Below are 13,601 nucleotides of genomic sequence, written 5' to 3' on the forward strand. Positions count from 1 at the left end.
AAAAATAATTTTTTAAAAAAATCAAAAACCCCAAAACAGAGCTGTGAAACATTTTTGGGTACAGCCCCCATTCTCAATGGCTTGCGACTTCTCTTTTAAGGAATATATCCCGTCTTACCACCGCTCTGTCACCGCAGCTTGTGAAGAGACCTTGATCAGACCATATGTTGTCACAAAGAACGGAGCCATGGATCCCTTCTGCTTCCCGGTGGGTTTAGGGGGCTGAACCTTGCAGTCTTCTTTACCCTGTAAACTACTTCTTTCTTCGTTTCGGCRGACGTTTTTTCTTGAAATCTTACACATCTTGCTCACGAAGGTGAGCACTGAAACCATCTTCGTATGTCCTTCTGAGGTATTTTCTTTCGTCTGAACAGTGCTCAGAAGCCTTCATCTTAATTCTGGTTCCTTATCCCCAAACCAGTGTGACATCTAGAGAGCTTCTTGTGGCAGGTTACCAAACCAACAGGTATTGGAAAGGTTTTTAGACTGGCTAGAAATTCAGAGATATTTTCTCCTTCCATTTGGTTTCTTAGGTGTGAAATATATATATATTTTCTCAGCTAGAAATTTGGGKTTGGTACTTAAAGCACCTCTATTAATTCTTTATATTCCATCTCACCTGGTTCCTGTGGAAAACATAAGCCTTTAAACACTGCAAATGTTACTTTTCCCCATTAGTGTTAGAAAACTGATTTTTTTTTCCTGGCCACTCTCTCTTATAGCATTTCCAATAAAATCTGATCACAGCACTGTGCACACACATTTTAATTTTTTCCTCTTTAGYATTATTTTAGTCTTTTATTTTTCCATTACCATTTTTTAATACTTTTTTCTTTTCCCTTCTTTTTAACCCAAAACACTCTTCACTGCCTGAGCTATGTGTTGTTAAAGATCTCAGTCKCATCAAAATAGTCCACATTGCTTCCAGCGGCAAAGAGAAAGCACACTAGCACACTGACTGCTTTTTACCGCAGACTATTCAAATGCACCAAAGGAGAAAGAGCAAAAGCAAAGTCTCCGTGCCAGGAGCAGACAGGGCGCTTCTCCTGCGCGACACCCTGCCTCGACTGCAACGCGGTACAACGGCTGCCGTCCTCCACAGGCAGCACAGACCCCACAGATTTTAAGGTGCAGTTCTCAAAATGCGCCACAAGATATAATATCCCTACGGCTTTCATAAGCGTTAGACTGCACAGGCCCCAAGTCAGGTAATTCTGTGGTTTGTGACCGAAGCTGACTTTGAAAATACTCTCCAAGGAACAGATAGTGAACGACAAAGATTAAAATAACTCTTCAACATTAAATCTCTGAATATCAAGTTTTTGTCTTCTGTATTCCTTTTTTTTTTTTTAAATCCTCTCCAAAGTTTTCAAACAGGTTCTCCTTTGAGAAAGGACCAGACATGCAACACACTTCAGGAAGACTGCTTGTCTTTTCAGAAAACGAGGGGAGAAGGAAAAGCGGGAGAGAGAGGGGGGCAAAATAGGTCTTAAAAAAGTCAAACAGTAGGAAACTAGTCACAACCTTCAACACGCAGGCAGCTCCGTGCAAGACCTTACCTCTGCTGCGTACTTCATGCCGTCCACCGCGTGCTCAGAGCCAGCTTCATCGCTGGACCCCCAGTGGAAGTGGACCTGGCGCAGGCGGTACGTCCCACTGAGCGGTCCCCCCGTCAGCACTAGGAGCCAAAACACATGGAGAGGCTCAGCTGCAGGCACCGAACTCCACCGCCAAACCCTCTACACTTACGCTGCGCTGCCGCCTTCAGACCTTTCCCTCGTTCTCTGCAAGAAGGTATCTCAATGGAGTCTCATCCCTTTGGCGTTCCTGCAAGGATGGCTTTCAAAACTGCATCTATGTGTAGACTAGCAGGTTATTGCCAGCTAAAGCATATGGTGTTATCGTCAGCTTTGTCTTGCTATGGGCTGGATATTTCTCAGAAGATGGGAAAATATTTTGCAAATGTGTTCTCTAGAACATATTTGAAAGGATCACTGAGAAATTAAGCTTAAAGAATATTTTATGAATATTTATGAGCACAGTTTTATGAACAAAGGGGAGGATCAGAAAAACTGAGAAACAGAAGCAAACACTAACATGTAAAATTAATTCAGTACTGTATCTCCATGGTACAAGTGCAATATTAGTGGTGTTTAATTAGCCATTTATTTAAACTCAGCACCCACACGAGTGGGCTTTTTAGTGTTTTGCTTTCATAAGTATTCATCTTTTTCTAATCAGAGTTGAACCCGAACCATCTCTGTCAAGTCCATTTAGCGACTTCAGGTGAATGTGAATTGCCTCTACTTCAGGAATATTCCTTCTTCACCAAAAAAAAAAAGAAAGAAAGAAAAAAGAAAAGAAAAAAAAATCACCCCATTCTCCTGCTCTGTATCTCCTCTGGTGATTTGGGGATCACTCTGGGCGGTTTTATTGGCTCATTACAGAGCTCTTGAGGAGAAAGGACCAGAACCTCAACCAAATGGGCTCTAAATTGCGGGCACGGGGGAAGGAAAGTGCTCTTTTTCATCTCTTCTAGGTTTAATATAAACCTTACACTTTGTTAGGAGCAAAATAACACCAAACAATGGTAAAAGAAGAAATTCTTCAGTTGCCTTTTTGGCTAACAAATAGAAACTGTAACTGTTTATTCGTGGGGAAAAATATTTGACCTACCTAAAACGCCAACTCAGAGAGATGCTTTTACAGAGCCTATAAACCCAGTGAACAGAGGGGATGGGGAAGTGGCGCTCCTGAAAAAATCCCTCCTTTCAGGGACTGAAAACTTGGAAGCAAATGATCCTGAAAGCGTGCAGAGATCAGTGCTCTGCCCGGCTTGGGAAAAATGATTACAGAGAAAAGTATCCACGCTCAGTGAACTGCCTCCGCTGAACACCGCGGAAAGTGGCTTGACAACGTCCCTGCGTCGCACCACACAACGGCGGTGAAAATCTTCCAGCCCAACAGCAATTAAGGAGGAAGTTAACCAAAAGCTTTTCACCACAAGGATCAGTATCTCAGAGTTTGAAAAGAGCTGTACGAAGAGGCCTCTGAAACACTAATGGGGCAATTTTGCAGAACGGAGCTAATGTGGCACCAAATATGATAATTACACAAATAAATACAGTCCTGACAGCCTAATTGCAATACTGGGCAAAGTAAAGAAATATTTTTTGTCTTTTTGTGGAATTCAGTTAATAATGAATTAAAAGATGGYAATATATTTAGTATCAATAACTGGATTTTTTGTCATAAAACCATCATATGGCAGGAGCGCTTGCTTCATAGGGGTGCCCCAGAGACCAAATTTTGGCCCTAGAAAATTCAGTATTTTTTGATCAATGACCTGAAAGAAAACAAAAACATTACAGACGAACTTTGTCAGTGGCAAATATTAAGGGAAATAGCAAATAGTTAAGTTTATGGATACAGAAGGATTTGGATTTTTTGATAAGTAAGGCATGATTCTGGCCAAAATGCAAGCTGTGCAYGTGCGACTGAAGAACCTAGTCCATACACAGAAGTTATGAGGTCTTCGGAAAGAGACTTGGGATTACAACTCCTTAATTATCTGATCATCAGCTACCAGCACTTTGCAGCAACATGGACAATAACCTCAGATATATGGATAGCAATAGGAAGAGRCTCTCCTTATCCCTGTTCTGAAACAGGGCAAGCCTACAGAAAGAGTATGTTCAGTTCCTATCACCTCATGGAGGGAGTTAGGAAGCAGAAGAGGTTTTTGGTGYATTCATATTCACATTTATTTATTTTAAAAAGGAAAGTAGTTTAAAGGCCAAGTTGATCAAACTCTCACCAGAAATAAAGCATGAGTTATATTTTTAAATTGGGAGGGTAAGTAAGAATTAGAATAACTTACCAAAGGCAGTGGTAGATTCATCATTGCTGGAAATTTTGAAATCAAGATTTTGTATTTTTCTAACAGATGTGCTTTAGTTCACCCACACCTACTAGACTTGAAGCAGAAATTAATTCTGGAAGTCCTGTGGTCTCTGACACTCATGAGGTCAGATTAGATGACTGATGCTCAGCTGTTGGCTCTCAGGCAACACCCAAATGTTGCTTKTATCAACAGGAAACGTAAGAGAGAAACTAAGACTGTCAGGGAAAGCAAAATATGATGTTGTCTCCATCTATGTCTCTCTCTGTTGCCTCCATAAGTCAAAAACATTGCTGATGAAGTTTATCAATGACAAATGTTAAGGGAAATAGCAAATAATTAAGTTTATGGATACAGACGGATTTGGATTTTTTGATAAGTCAGTCATGATACTGGCCAAAAGGTAAGCYGTGCATGAGCAGCTGAAGAACGTAGGCCATACCTAGAAGATACAGAGTCTCCTGAAGGAGACCAGGGATTACAGWGATTAGTAATACTGGGGACTAACTAACTGGGGATCACAAAGTTGCCCTCTTCTGGCTTTGCCACATTTGTGAACATATTATTTGGGCTTGGATCCTCAGCTATGTCTAATGCAACCACAAAAGGATTTTGCTTGAAGAAACTGCACTCCTACAGTTTCAGGGAAGGTATGCAAGCTACCATCCAAGAGAAGTATTCGAAGATGAAGACATTACAGAGACTACGCTAAACCAGAGAMTGTCTAAATAATTACTGCTTGCAAAAGGGGAACCTGTGTGCACCGGTAAGAGTGGGACAACGACACTTTCCAGAGAAGAAAAGAGATCACTTGGGATATATTTCATTTGTTTTGCATTGGCTCTTTCCTGACATAACAAGTCCAGGCATGGATTATAAAGGAGAAAAAAATACATAACCAAACCTGCAGCTAAAGTCAGGTAAGAGACTTGAGCGATTCGGTTGGAACGAACCTGTAATGAGACACAAAGGGTTCATCTGCAGTGAGAGAGAGCAGCATTTGAGAAATCGTATAACAACACTGTTGAAACCGGGGTGCTGACACTAGCGAGCTGGGTGGGGTGCATCCAACCATCCGTGAGGAAAGGGAACCCTAGACCTTTCTGACAACCACTACTTAGCACTTCTGTCACAATATGTTCCCAAATTATAAYGCTCTGAAAGGCAGGGGAAGAAAAAGGGAATCTCTCATCCGGAGGGCCAAAGCTTTACTGTTTAAGAGAAGTCATGTATCTGGCAGTGAGGCATGCCCAGGCCATCCTCTACTCAAGAAATGGAGACAGGAAATACGGAGCAATATGAAAGGAACAAACCTGATTTGTTTACGGTGTCATCGAATTCGACACTGGTGGAGTGGCCGTTGTTAAGGATGATTTTAGCAGAAGCTGGATCGTAGTTGGGATTTAGAGGACGGAGAGAGGGATCATACTTGGTTTCCTCAGTTTTGATGTCGATGGGGGACTGGCGGTCCCCATTAGCGACAGGAAAAATCTCCTTCCAGTGGGCAGGCCCTGCAAGGCATTGGAGGAGAAGCCTGAATTGATGGCAGTGCTCTGCTTCATWAGAAAGATGACTCTGCTTGAACCTTTCTTGTTTACATTATTTTCTAATTCAGAACAAGTGCATTCAGAAAAACACACACCAAAATAAATATTCAGCTGCTTCTGCTGCACCACCTCTCAGGGCCCTTCTAGACACCTCTACCATGTGTGATGTATCTAACCGTATTTGGCCAGTYTTCGTGCAGTAGACAGATATTTAATTATACATAGTTAAGACTCAATTATGCATCAGACATATCCAACAAATTATCATTCTTATCAAGCATCCTGAGCCAAACAGACACTCTGCCCCACTACACTTATGRCATAAGACATCCCACTTTTGCTCAACTGATGTCTCATATGATTTACCTCTTATCTATCCGAAGTCCCTCCTTTAAGAGGYTTTTATATAGTAATCACCTGTTACAGAAGATCTGACGACACATCTGCCACTGACTGTGCTGAATAAGACTTGGGGGTGCCAAAAACAACACAGGAGTGGTGTGGGCAATCCCCTGGGGTCCGAGAGCAGGGCCTGCAACGCAATCATCTCTGCAGCACGCGCGCGCACATGCGCGCACGCACCAGTGCACTGCTGCCAACCAGCGAAGAACAGGAACACTCAGGACAGAGGTGCCTGCCTGAGGCGCTGTTTCCTACCATCTCCCAGCGATAAACAACGGCAGACGTTGCAGACAGATTTGCACCATCATTTACCAGAGTTAGTTAGAAATTAAAATACTGAAGAAGCCATTAATCTATACTATTGATCTCAGCTAAACCTTTCTCTATGTAAACTAATCCCAAAATCCAAACCTGCAACTAAAACTGCTAAAAAGTGTTGTCTCTGTAAATCAACAATATGGAAACGAGAAAAATGGCAAAAGTCACTCTACAATAGTAAGAAATGTTTTGCAGATGAGAGGTATGAGATGTGTATTCTTACCTACCAAATATTAGGGAGCTCTCAGTAAGAATATATGTTATTTTTAAAACTTACTTCAATAAAAATCAATCTGGAAAGAGTCTAGAGAAGAAAAATAGAATAGTCATTTGTTTGGGGAATGTGTCCTATAACGTAAAGGTAGCAAACAATATTGAGTCTGGAAAAAAGAAGGAAAGTGAAAGTCTGCAGGGTTGATGAACCTTCACTATTACTAAGAGCATAGTACTTTTTTTTTTCCTCCAGACTTTTCATGAGTAAGAAGAATAATGATTTGCTTAACAAAGAGATACTARATATTAGAAAAAATTAAATATGAGCATCGGAAACTGAATTTATAAAATCTGCATGACTAGAAATCCTCATAATTCCTGCACTGAGGGTAATTGATCTCAGTTTTAAATCAGCACAATGATTTGTGTCTTTTGGGGTAGCTTAGTACTTAAACATGCTGACAAAAAAGGATCCAAATGGATGGATTTGAATGATTAACAATCTAACATCAGAAGGTGTTATTTCTCATCCCTTGATTTCAACAGAAGTGAACTAAGCTCAAAAATTCTCAAGCACCACAACAGGAAATTGGGGAGGCCACACTTGGGGCTGGGGGAGAGCAGCTGCAGAGCCTCCTTGGCAGAGTCTGGCAGTCTTTACAGAATTACACAGAACAGCTGAGGTTGGAAGGGACCTCTGGAGACCATCTAGTCCAAACCCCCTGTTCAAGCAGCATCACCTGGAGCATGCTGCCCGTGATCACATCCAGGCGGGTTTTGAATATCTCCAGAGGAGACTCCACAACCCCTCTGGGCAACCTGTTCCAGTGCTCTGTCACCCTCACAGAAAAGCTYTTCCTTATGCTCAGATAGAACTGTTTCAGTTTGTGCCCATTGCCTCTTGTCYTATTGCTGGGCACCACTGAGAAGAGTATGGCCCCATCTTCTTGACACTCTCCCTTTGGATACTTACATACATTCATAAGATACCCCCTGAGCCTTCTCTTCCCTAGGCTAAGCAGCCCCACCTCCCTCAGCCTCCCCTCATACGAGAGGCCCTTCATCATCTTAGTAGCCCTTTGCTGCACTCTGGGGAGCCTAGAATTGCGCACAGTACTCCAGATGTGGCCTCACCAGGACTGAGCAGAAGAGGAGGACTACCTCCCTCAACCTCCTGGCAACACTCTTCCCAATGCACCCCAGGATACCCTTGGCCTTCTTGGCCACAAGGGCACATTGCTGGCTCATGGTCAATTTGTTGTCCACCAGGGCCTTCTCTGCAGAGCTGCTTTCCAGAAGGTCAGCCCCCAACCTGTACTGCTGCATGGAGTTATTCCTCCCTAGTTGCAGGATCCTCCACTTGCCCTTGTTGAACCTCAGGAGGTTCCTCTCCGCCCAGCTCTCCAGCCTGTCCAGGTCTCTCTGAATGGCAGCACAGCCCTCTGGTGTGTCAGCCACTCCTCCCAGYTTGGTATCRTCAGCAAACTTGCTGAGGAGGCACTCTGTCCCCTCATCCAGGTCACTGATGAAGAAGTTAAACAAGATGGACCCAGTACAGACCCCTCTGGGACACTGCTAGCTAAAGGCCTCCAACTAGACTCCACGCCACTGAGCACAACCCTCTGACCTCCGCCTTTCAGCCAGTTCTCAATCCATCTCACCATCCACTCATCTAGCCTGTGCTTGCTGAGCTTGCCTGTGAGGCTGTTACGAGAGACAGCACCAAAAGCCTTCCTGAAGTCAAGGTAGACAGCAACTACTGCTCTCTCCTCATCCACCCAGCCAGTTAGTCCATCACAGAGGGCTATCAGATTGTCTACGGACGATTTCCCCTTGCTGAATCCATGCTGACTACTCCTGATCATTTTCTTGTCCTTCATATGCTTGGAGATGATATCCAGGATGAGCTTTTCATCCCTTTTCCATGGATGGAGGTGAGGCTGACTGGCCTATAGTTTCCTGGGTCCTCCTCCTTGCCCTTTTCGAAGACAGGATCATTCCACACCAGCTTTCTTCCAGTCCTCAAGTACCTCTCCTGTTCTCCACAACCTTTCAAAGATGATGGATAGTGGCCTAGCAAYGACATTTGCCAGCTCCCTCAGTACTCGTGGGTGCATCCCATCAAGGCCCACGGATTTGTGGGTGTCAGTTTTGCTTAAATGATCTCTAACCTGATCCTCCTTGACCAAAGGAAAGTCTTCCTTTCTCCAGACTTTGTCTTGTCTGCAGGCTCTGGAATTCCTGAGGGCTGGTCTTAGCAGTGAAGACTGAAGCAAAGAAGGCATTCAGTAACTCTGCCTTCTCTGTATTCTCTGTCACCAGGACACCCACCCCATTCAGCAGTGGGGATATACTTAAAGAAGCCATTTTTGCTGTCTTTGACATCCCTTGCTAGGTTAAATCCTAGATGGGGTTTGGCCTTCTTTGTTCCATCCCTGCATGGCATCCCTGTATTTCTCTCAAGTGGCCTGTCCCCACTTCCAACTTCTGTGCACTTCCTTCTTCTGAGTTTTGCAAGGAGCTCCTTGTTCATCTGTGCAGGTCTCACGCCCCTTTTTCTCTGTTGCTCATTAGGATGCACCATTCTCAAGCTTAGGGGAGGTGATCCTTGAATATTTACCATCTCTCTTGGACCCCTCCCTTCCTTCCAGGGCCCTATCCCATGGGATTCTTCCAAGAAGGTCCCTGAAGAGGCCATAGTCTGCTCTTCTGAAGTACAGGGTTGCAATCACACTTTTTGCCCTGCTTCCTCCTCGCAGGATCCTGAACTCCCCCATCTCTTGGTCACTGCAGCCAAAGCTGCCCCCGACCTTCACACCTCCAAGCAGCTCTTCCTTGTTTGTTAGTACAAAACAGGTCCAGAAGCACACATCTCCTCGATGGCTCCTCCATCAACTATGTCAGGAAGTTATCATCATGCTCTCCAGGAATCTCCTGGATTGCTTGTGCCTTGCTGTGTTGTTCCTCCAGCAGATACTGGGGTGGCTGAAGTCCCCCATAAGAACCATGGCCTGTGATTGTCAAGCTACTTCCACCTCTCTGTAGAAAGCCTCATCTGATTCCTTTTCTCCATCAAGTGGCCTGTAGTCAACACCAGCAACAGTGTCACCCAGGTTAATCTGCCCTTTAATCCTTTCCCATAAGCTATTGAACCACTCATCATCCACCTCTAGCCTTCTGAGCACCACAGAAAAACGAAGAGGGAAAGAGGAGCTTYTAAAGACTAGCTAAGGCTTAAATTTCAGGTAGAACAAAGGCATGGGCCTTCAGTCTTGAATTTGTTAGAAAGTCATTTTGCTAATGACTTAATTAACTAAATCCATTAAGCAAGCCATTACTAAGATACCAGATAAACATCTTCCTGTCTTGAAATATTTATGCACATATTTACACATTTAAATGTAGTACTTATTACTTCAAAAACAATAGTCAAAGTCATTCAGTATTTTAGCTGTTTAGAATATTACACAACATTAACTGTGTTTAAATTCTAGTACCTTGTAGTTAGTGATGCGGTGCACAACTCTACCCATTTAGGAAGCAACATTCCATCATTTATATCTTACTGCTGCAATTTAGGATACTGAGAAAAAGCTTATTGCTACTTAATTTTGAATACGCTTACGACATTGCTAAGCTGAGGAAAAGCAAAATATATTTATGTGCTTAATTACTTGGTCCTATTGCTTCAGCTCAGCAATAACTACAGTTACTATAAACAATATAAAATATTTGTAATAGAAATACTACCCACTCAATTAAAGTTCATGCAAACAAAGTATTAGTAAGACAAAAATGGAGTCCCTCACTGGATTCTCCATATCAAATCTGCTCAGTTGTCTAAGAGGAACCTGAAATACAAAGCTATGACTGAAGCATTCTACAAAATCCACAGTGATGATAAAAAAATACGCTCTATCTAATTTATCTAAACAACACCCTTAGATAGAAAATAAAGTAGCATAATTTATGCCAAGACTATTTTAATCTCTTGGACTTGGGACAAAAAGAGGACCCAGGTCTGTGATCCTAGTATTAACTAATTATTCTACAATAAACTTTGGTTCTAAAAAGACACTGTATCTGCATTTGTACTTGTCCTTAGATCAGATTATCAAAATGATGCCTTTGCTTTGGTGACTAAGTATTTCTCACGAACATGAGACTGCCAAAAATCTTGCCTTTTTAACAYATATAGGAAAATAACAAAAAGCTTACGTTCATTTTTCCTCTGTTGTATGAAGCAGTATTCCTTTACTAGATTATCCACTAACAATCTAGCAATAAAATTATCACTCTTGTCAGTCTAGGAAAATTGTGGCTAAATTTGTGACTATGGAACACATCCCAAAGCAAACATCATGCATGACCATCCAAAAATACGTCATTACAGGAGGAGGACCATAGACATGATGTCCACATCAGGCAGCTGGATTTAAGCCAGTGGGACTTCCAGGGTGAAAATCACTTCTGAATTTGGACCTTAACTGCATGCCTCCATTCCAATGTAAGAGGCATTTTAATTTTCCAGGTASGTATTTAAGATATAGTCAGCAATGTGTAACTCATCAATTTATCTTCCTGAATTTTTTAATTTACTGAAGGAACTTGGTTACAATGAACCTATGAAATTCCTTCCTGTTTATGAAAAAAAAATATTTTGCCAGGAGATTAGCCAATTCATGACAAAAAAGCGAAACCATCTGCTCTGAAGGTTGCGTGCCCTTACCTTGGACACAGAGCTGACTACATGCCCGGCACACCGCTGCCGCTTTGAGGTTCGGCTACTGCTACTTAYGGTGCCGCGGCACTGCATACACTCGCTCCATGAGCTGCATCTTGTAAYGAATGTGGTTATGAATTTGTCAGGAAATACAACTCACTACAGCACCTAAAAGCAGCTGCCAATTATTGATCTTTTCGCAGCTGGAGTTAAAGGCGAGGAGCGTCATCAAAAGCCCCGACAAAGCTGAAGGAAGCCTGGCGAGACGCTGAGGGCTGCGGGTCAGAGGCAGCGAGCYTGTACACGTGCCTCGATGGATACGTACAGGTGAAACAGTGGGATTTTTTTGAACAGCTTGAAATTATGTGCAGAAAGTCTATCAGTCTGGTAYGGGCTAATCTTTGCAGGACCACATCCTAACTTATTTCTAAAGAGAGCCCACTGCTYAGTCCATTACACACAAAATGCTTACAGTTGTAATATCAGGTTTGCAAGCAATTTAGTTATGTGGTGGTTTACAACACCATTATCACTACTGAAATCAATTGGAAATTCATAATGGGTAAAAATCAGTGGCAGTTCTCAAAGCAGACATCAAGACAACGTAATTATTCCCAGAGAGAAAAAAATAAAATTGRGAATTCATAACACTTTTTTATTTATAAAACACTTGAGCATTAGACTTGTAAGAGACCATTAGACATTTTTGCAGTAAAACACAATATACATAAATACTTTCCATACATTTGATTAAATAAGTCACAAACTAAAGGCAATCAATTCTGAATGTGTCTTTCAGCTAAAGCAATGGCCCAGTTACCTAAAAAGAAAAGTTTACGTGAAGGGGTGAGGACATTCGCCTCTTCGCAGGAGACCATCAAAACTGTGAAGAACAGCAACAAGAAAAGAAAGACCAAGGCTGGCATAGAAATTAAATAACATCTCTTAGCATTTCAGAAATGCAGGCATCAAAGCAGTTGGAAACATTTCGTTCTGTTTATTCCACTCAGTCCTTACATATACATATATTRTATATGTAGACAAATGTGTGCAATATTTGCAAGTTTACAGTAKGGACCAAATAACTTTTGTTATGGTCATTATGGCTAAGGGGGCAAAACATTTTTCCCCTACTTTTAAAAATAAGCAGTTTTATCCCTGCAAACAACAAATGCAGAAATCAAAGTGAATATAGATGTCTTTCGAACTTCTCAGGAAGTCAATCTTAGTACGTGACTGCAGCCAAATTTAATTAATTTTACTCCGTTGCTACTTCCTTAGTTGCAAGAGTTAATCTTAGCATCGGGAAAACTATTTGCAGCCACATAGGGCGAAAGAATTTGTCACGATTCAGAGCGATCTCACGCCTCTGCTACTCAGCAAAACAAGAAACAAGCTTAAAGTGATGAAATGAATGCCTAAAAAGAGAGAAGCTGACAGGTAAGCCTGCTGCTGGGGAAGCGGGGGAAGCCCCGGCTGCCCCGGCACCCCGCGGGCGAGGGGAAGGCGATGCATTTGCGGAAAGCTGCCCACCAGCGACAGCCGGGGCTCCGGCGGGGAGGCAAGGGCAACCTCCCCCCGCACTTGCTATCAGCCAGAAAACAGAGTTTGATACCGGAGATGGGGCCTCAAGCAAGGTGCAGGGCGACTGCCCGATAGGAACCGGGGCACCCTCCCCTTCCTAGAAGCTGAGGATAGCCAGGGAGGGGGCTAGGATAAGGGAGGGAAAATGGGCTTCTTATCTGGACCTTGCAGGTGATGTCCACAGCACCCCTGGAAAACATATGGAGAYGTAAATTTGAAAAACAAGCCCCATTTGCGTCTTAAGGGGAGGGGTACTGCATGCTGCGTAATATTAGATAATGCGCCTAATCGTTGCAACATCACTACSATCCACCACCACCCAGTTTTTCTGGAAAAGTGTATCTATCCAGGAGAGACTGAACAAAAGGACCTTGAAGGAAAGGTAGGACTTGCACAAACACTATTCCAAACTCTAAATAAAAATACTCCTGGAGGTATTGGYATGTGCAATATACACTTCTCCTTACACACTTCGTGACTTACTATCACGGTGTTTTATTTCTCTATGTATTAAAACAGACAACACAAGTTTTTAGGACTTCACCAGAGCTGACTCTCTCCAACTTAAAAAGTACCTTGATTTCTGCAGGCGTGGAGCACCAGCCCGTCTGCACACCGGGCGCGTCTGCGTGACTTACAACGCAAAGCGCAGGAAAGTCTTGAAGTCGGCTGATGAATCTGCAGCGTGACTTCAAAGCAGGGCTAGATTAAGGAAACTGAAATAACTGAGACCTAAAAGCGTCTGCTCAAGACTCTCTCAAGTAACTAGGACCTAAAAGTTTCTGCTCCTCGGCGCCTAGCCGTGAGTTCAGACTACTCCGCTGACCGTAGCACCTGCCGCCGCCCCCGGGGAACACGAGCCGAGCACGGCCGAGCCGACACCGCCAGCGCCACCGTCCAACAGGCGCGACCC

The 13,601-nt window shown here is 43.1% G+C and overlaps 2 protein-coding genes across 2 annotated transcripts in view; one reads left to right on the forward strand and one right to left on the reverse strand.

Moving 5' to 3' along the window:
* Positions 1-13,390, reverse strand: part of LOC146601990 (carbonic anhydrase 13-like) — a gene marked incomplete at its 5' end in the record, with an annotated part of 19,723 nt that extends 6,333 nt beyond the window's left edge. Inside the window, 3 exons of the mRNA XM_085309297.1 lie at positions 1,560-1,678; positions 5,215-5,412; positions 13,264-13,390. Coding sequence (XP_085165423.1) covers positions 1,560-1,678; positions 5,215-5,412; positions 13,264-13,390 — 444 coding nt within the window. The remainder of the gene's footprint in view (positions 1-1,559; positions 1,679-5,214; positions 5,413-13,263) is intronic.
* Positions 1-13,601, forward strand: part of EMC2 (ER membrane protein complex subunit 2) — a 604,202-nt gene that overhangs the window by 221,110 nt on the left and 369,491 nt on the right. The window lies entirely within an intron of this gene.

The sequence above is a fragment of the Rhea americana genome, unplaced genomic scaffold (genome assembly GCF_003343005.1).
Source record: "Rhea americana isolate MKP2758 unplaced genomic scaffold, rheAme1 scaffold_0, whole genome shotgun sequence".
NCBI lineage: Eukaryota > Metazoa > Chordata > Aves > Rheiformes > Rheidae > Rhea > Rhea americana.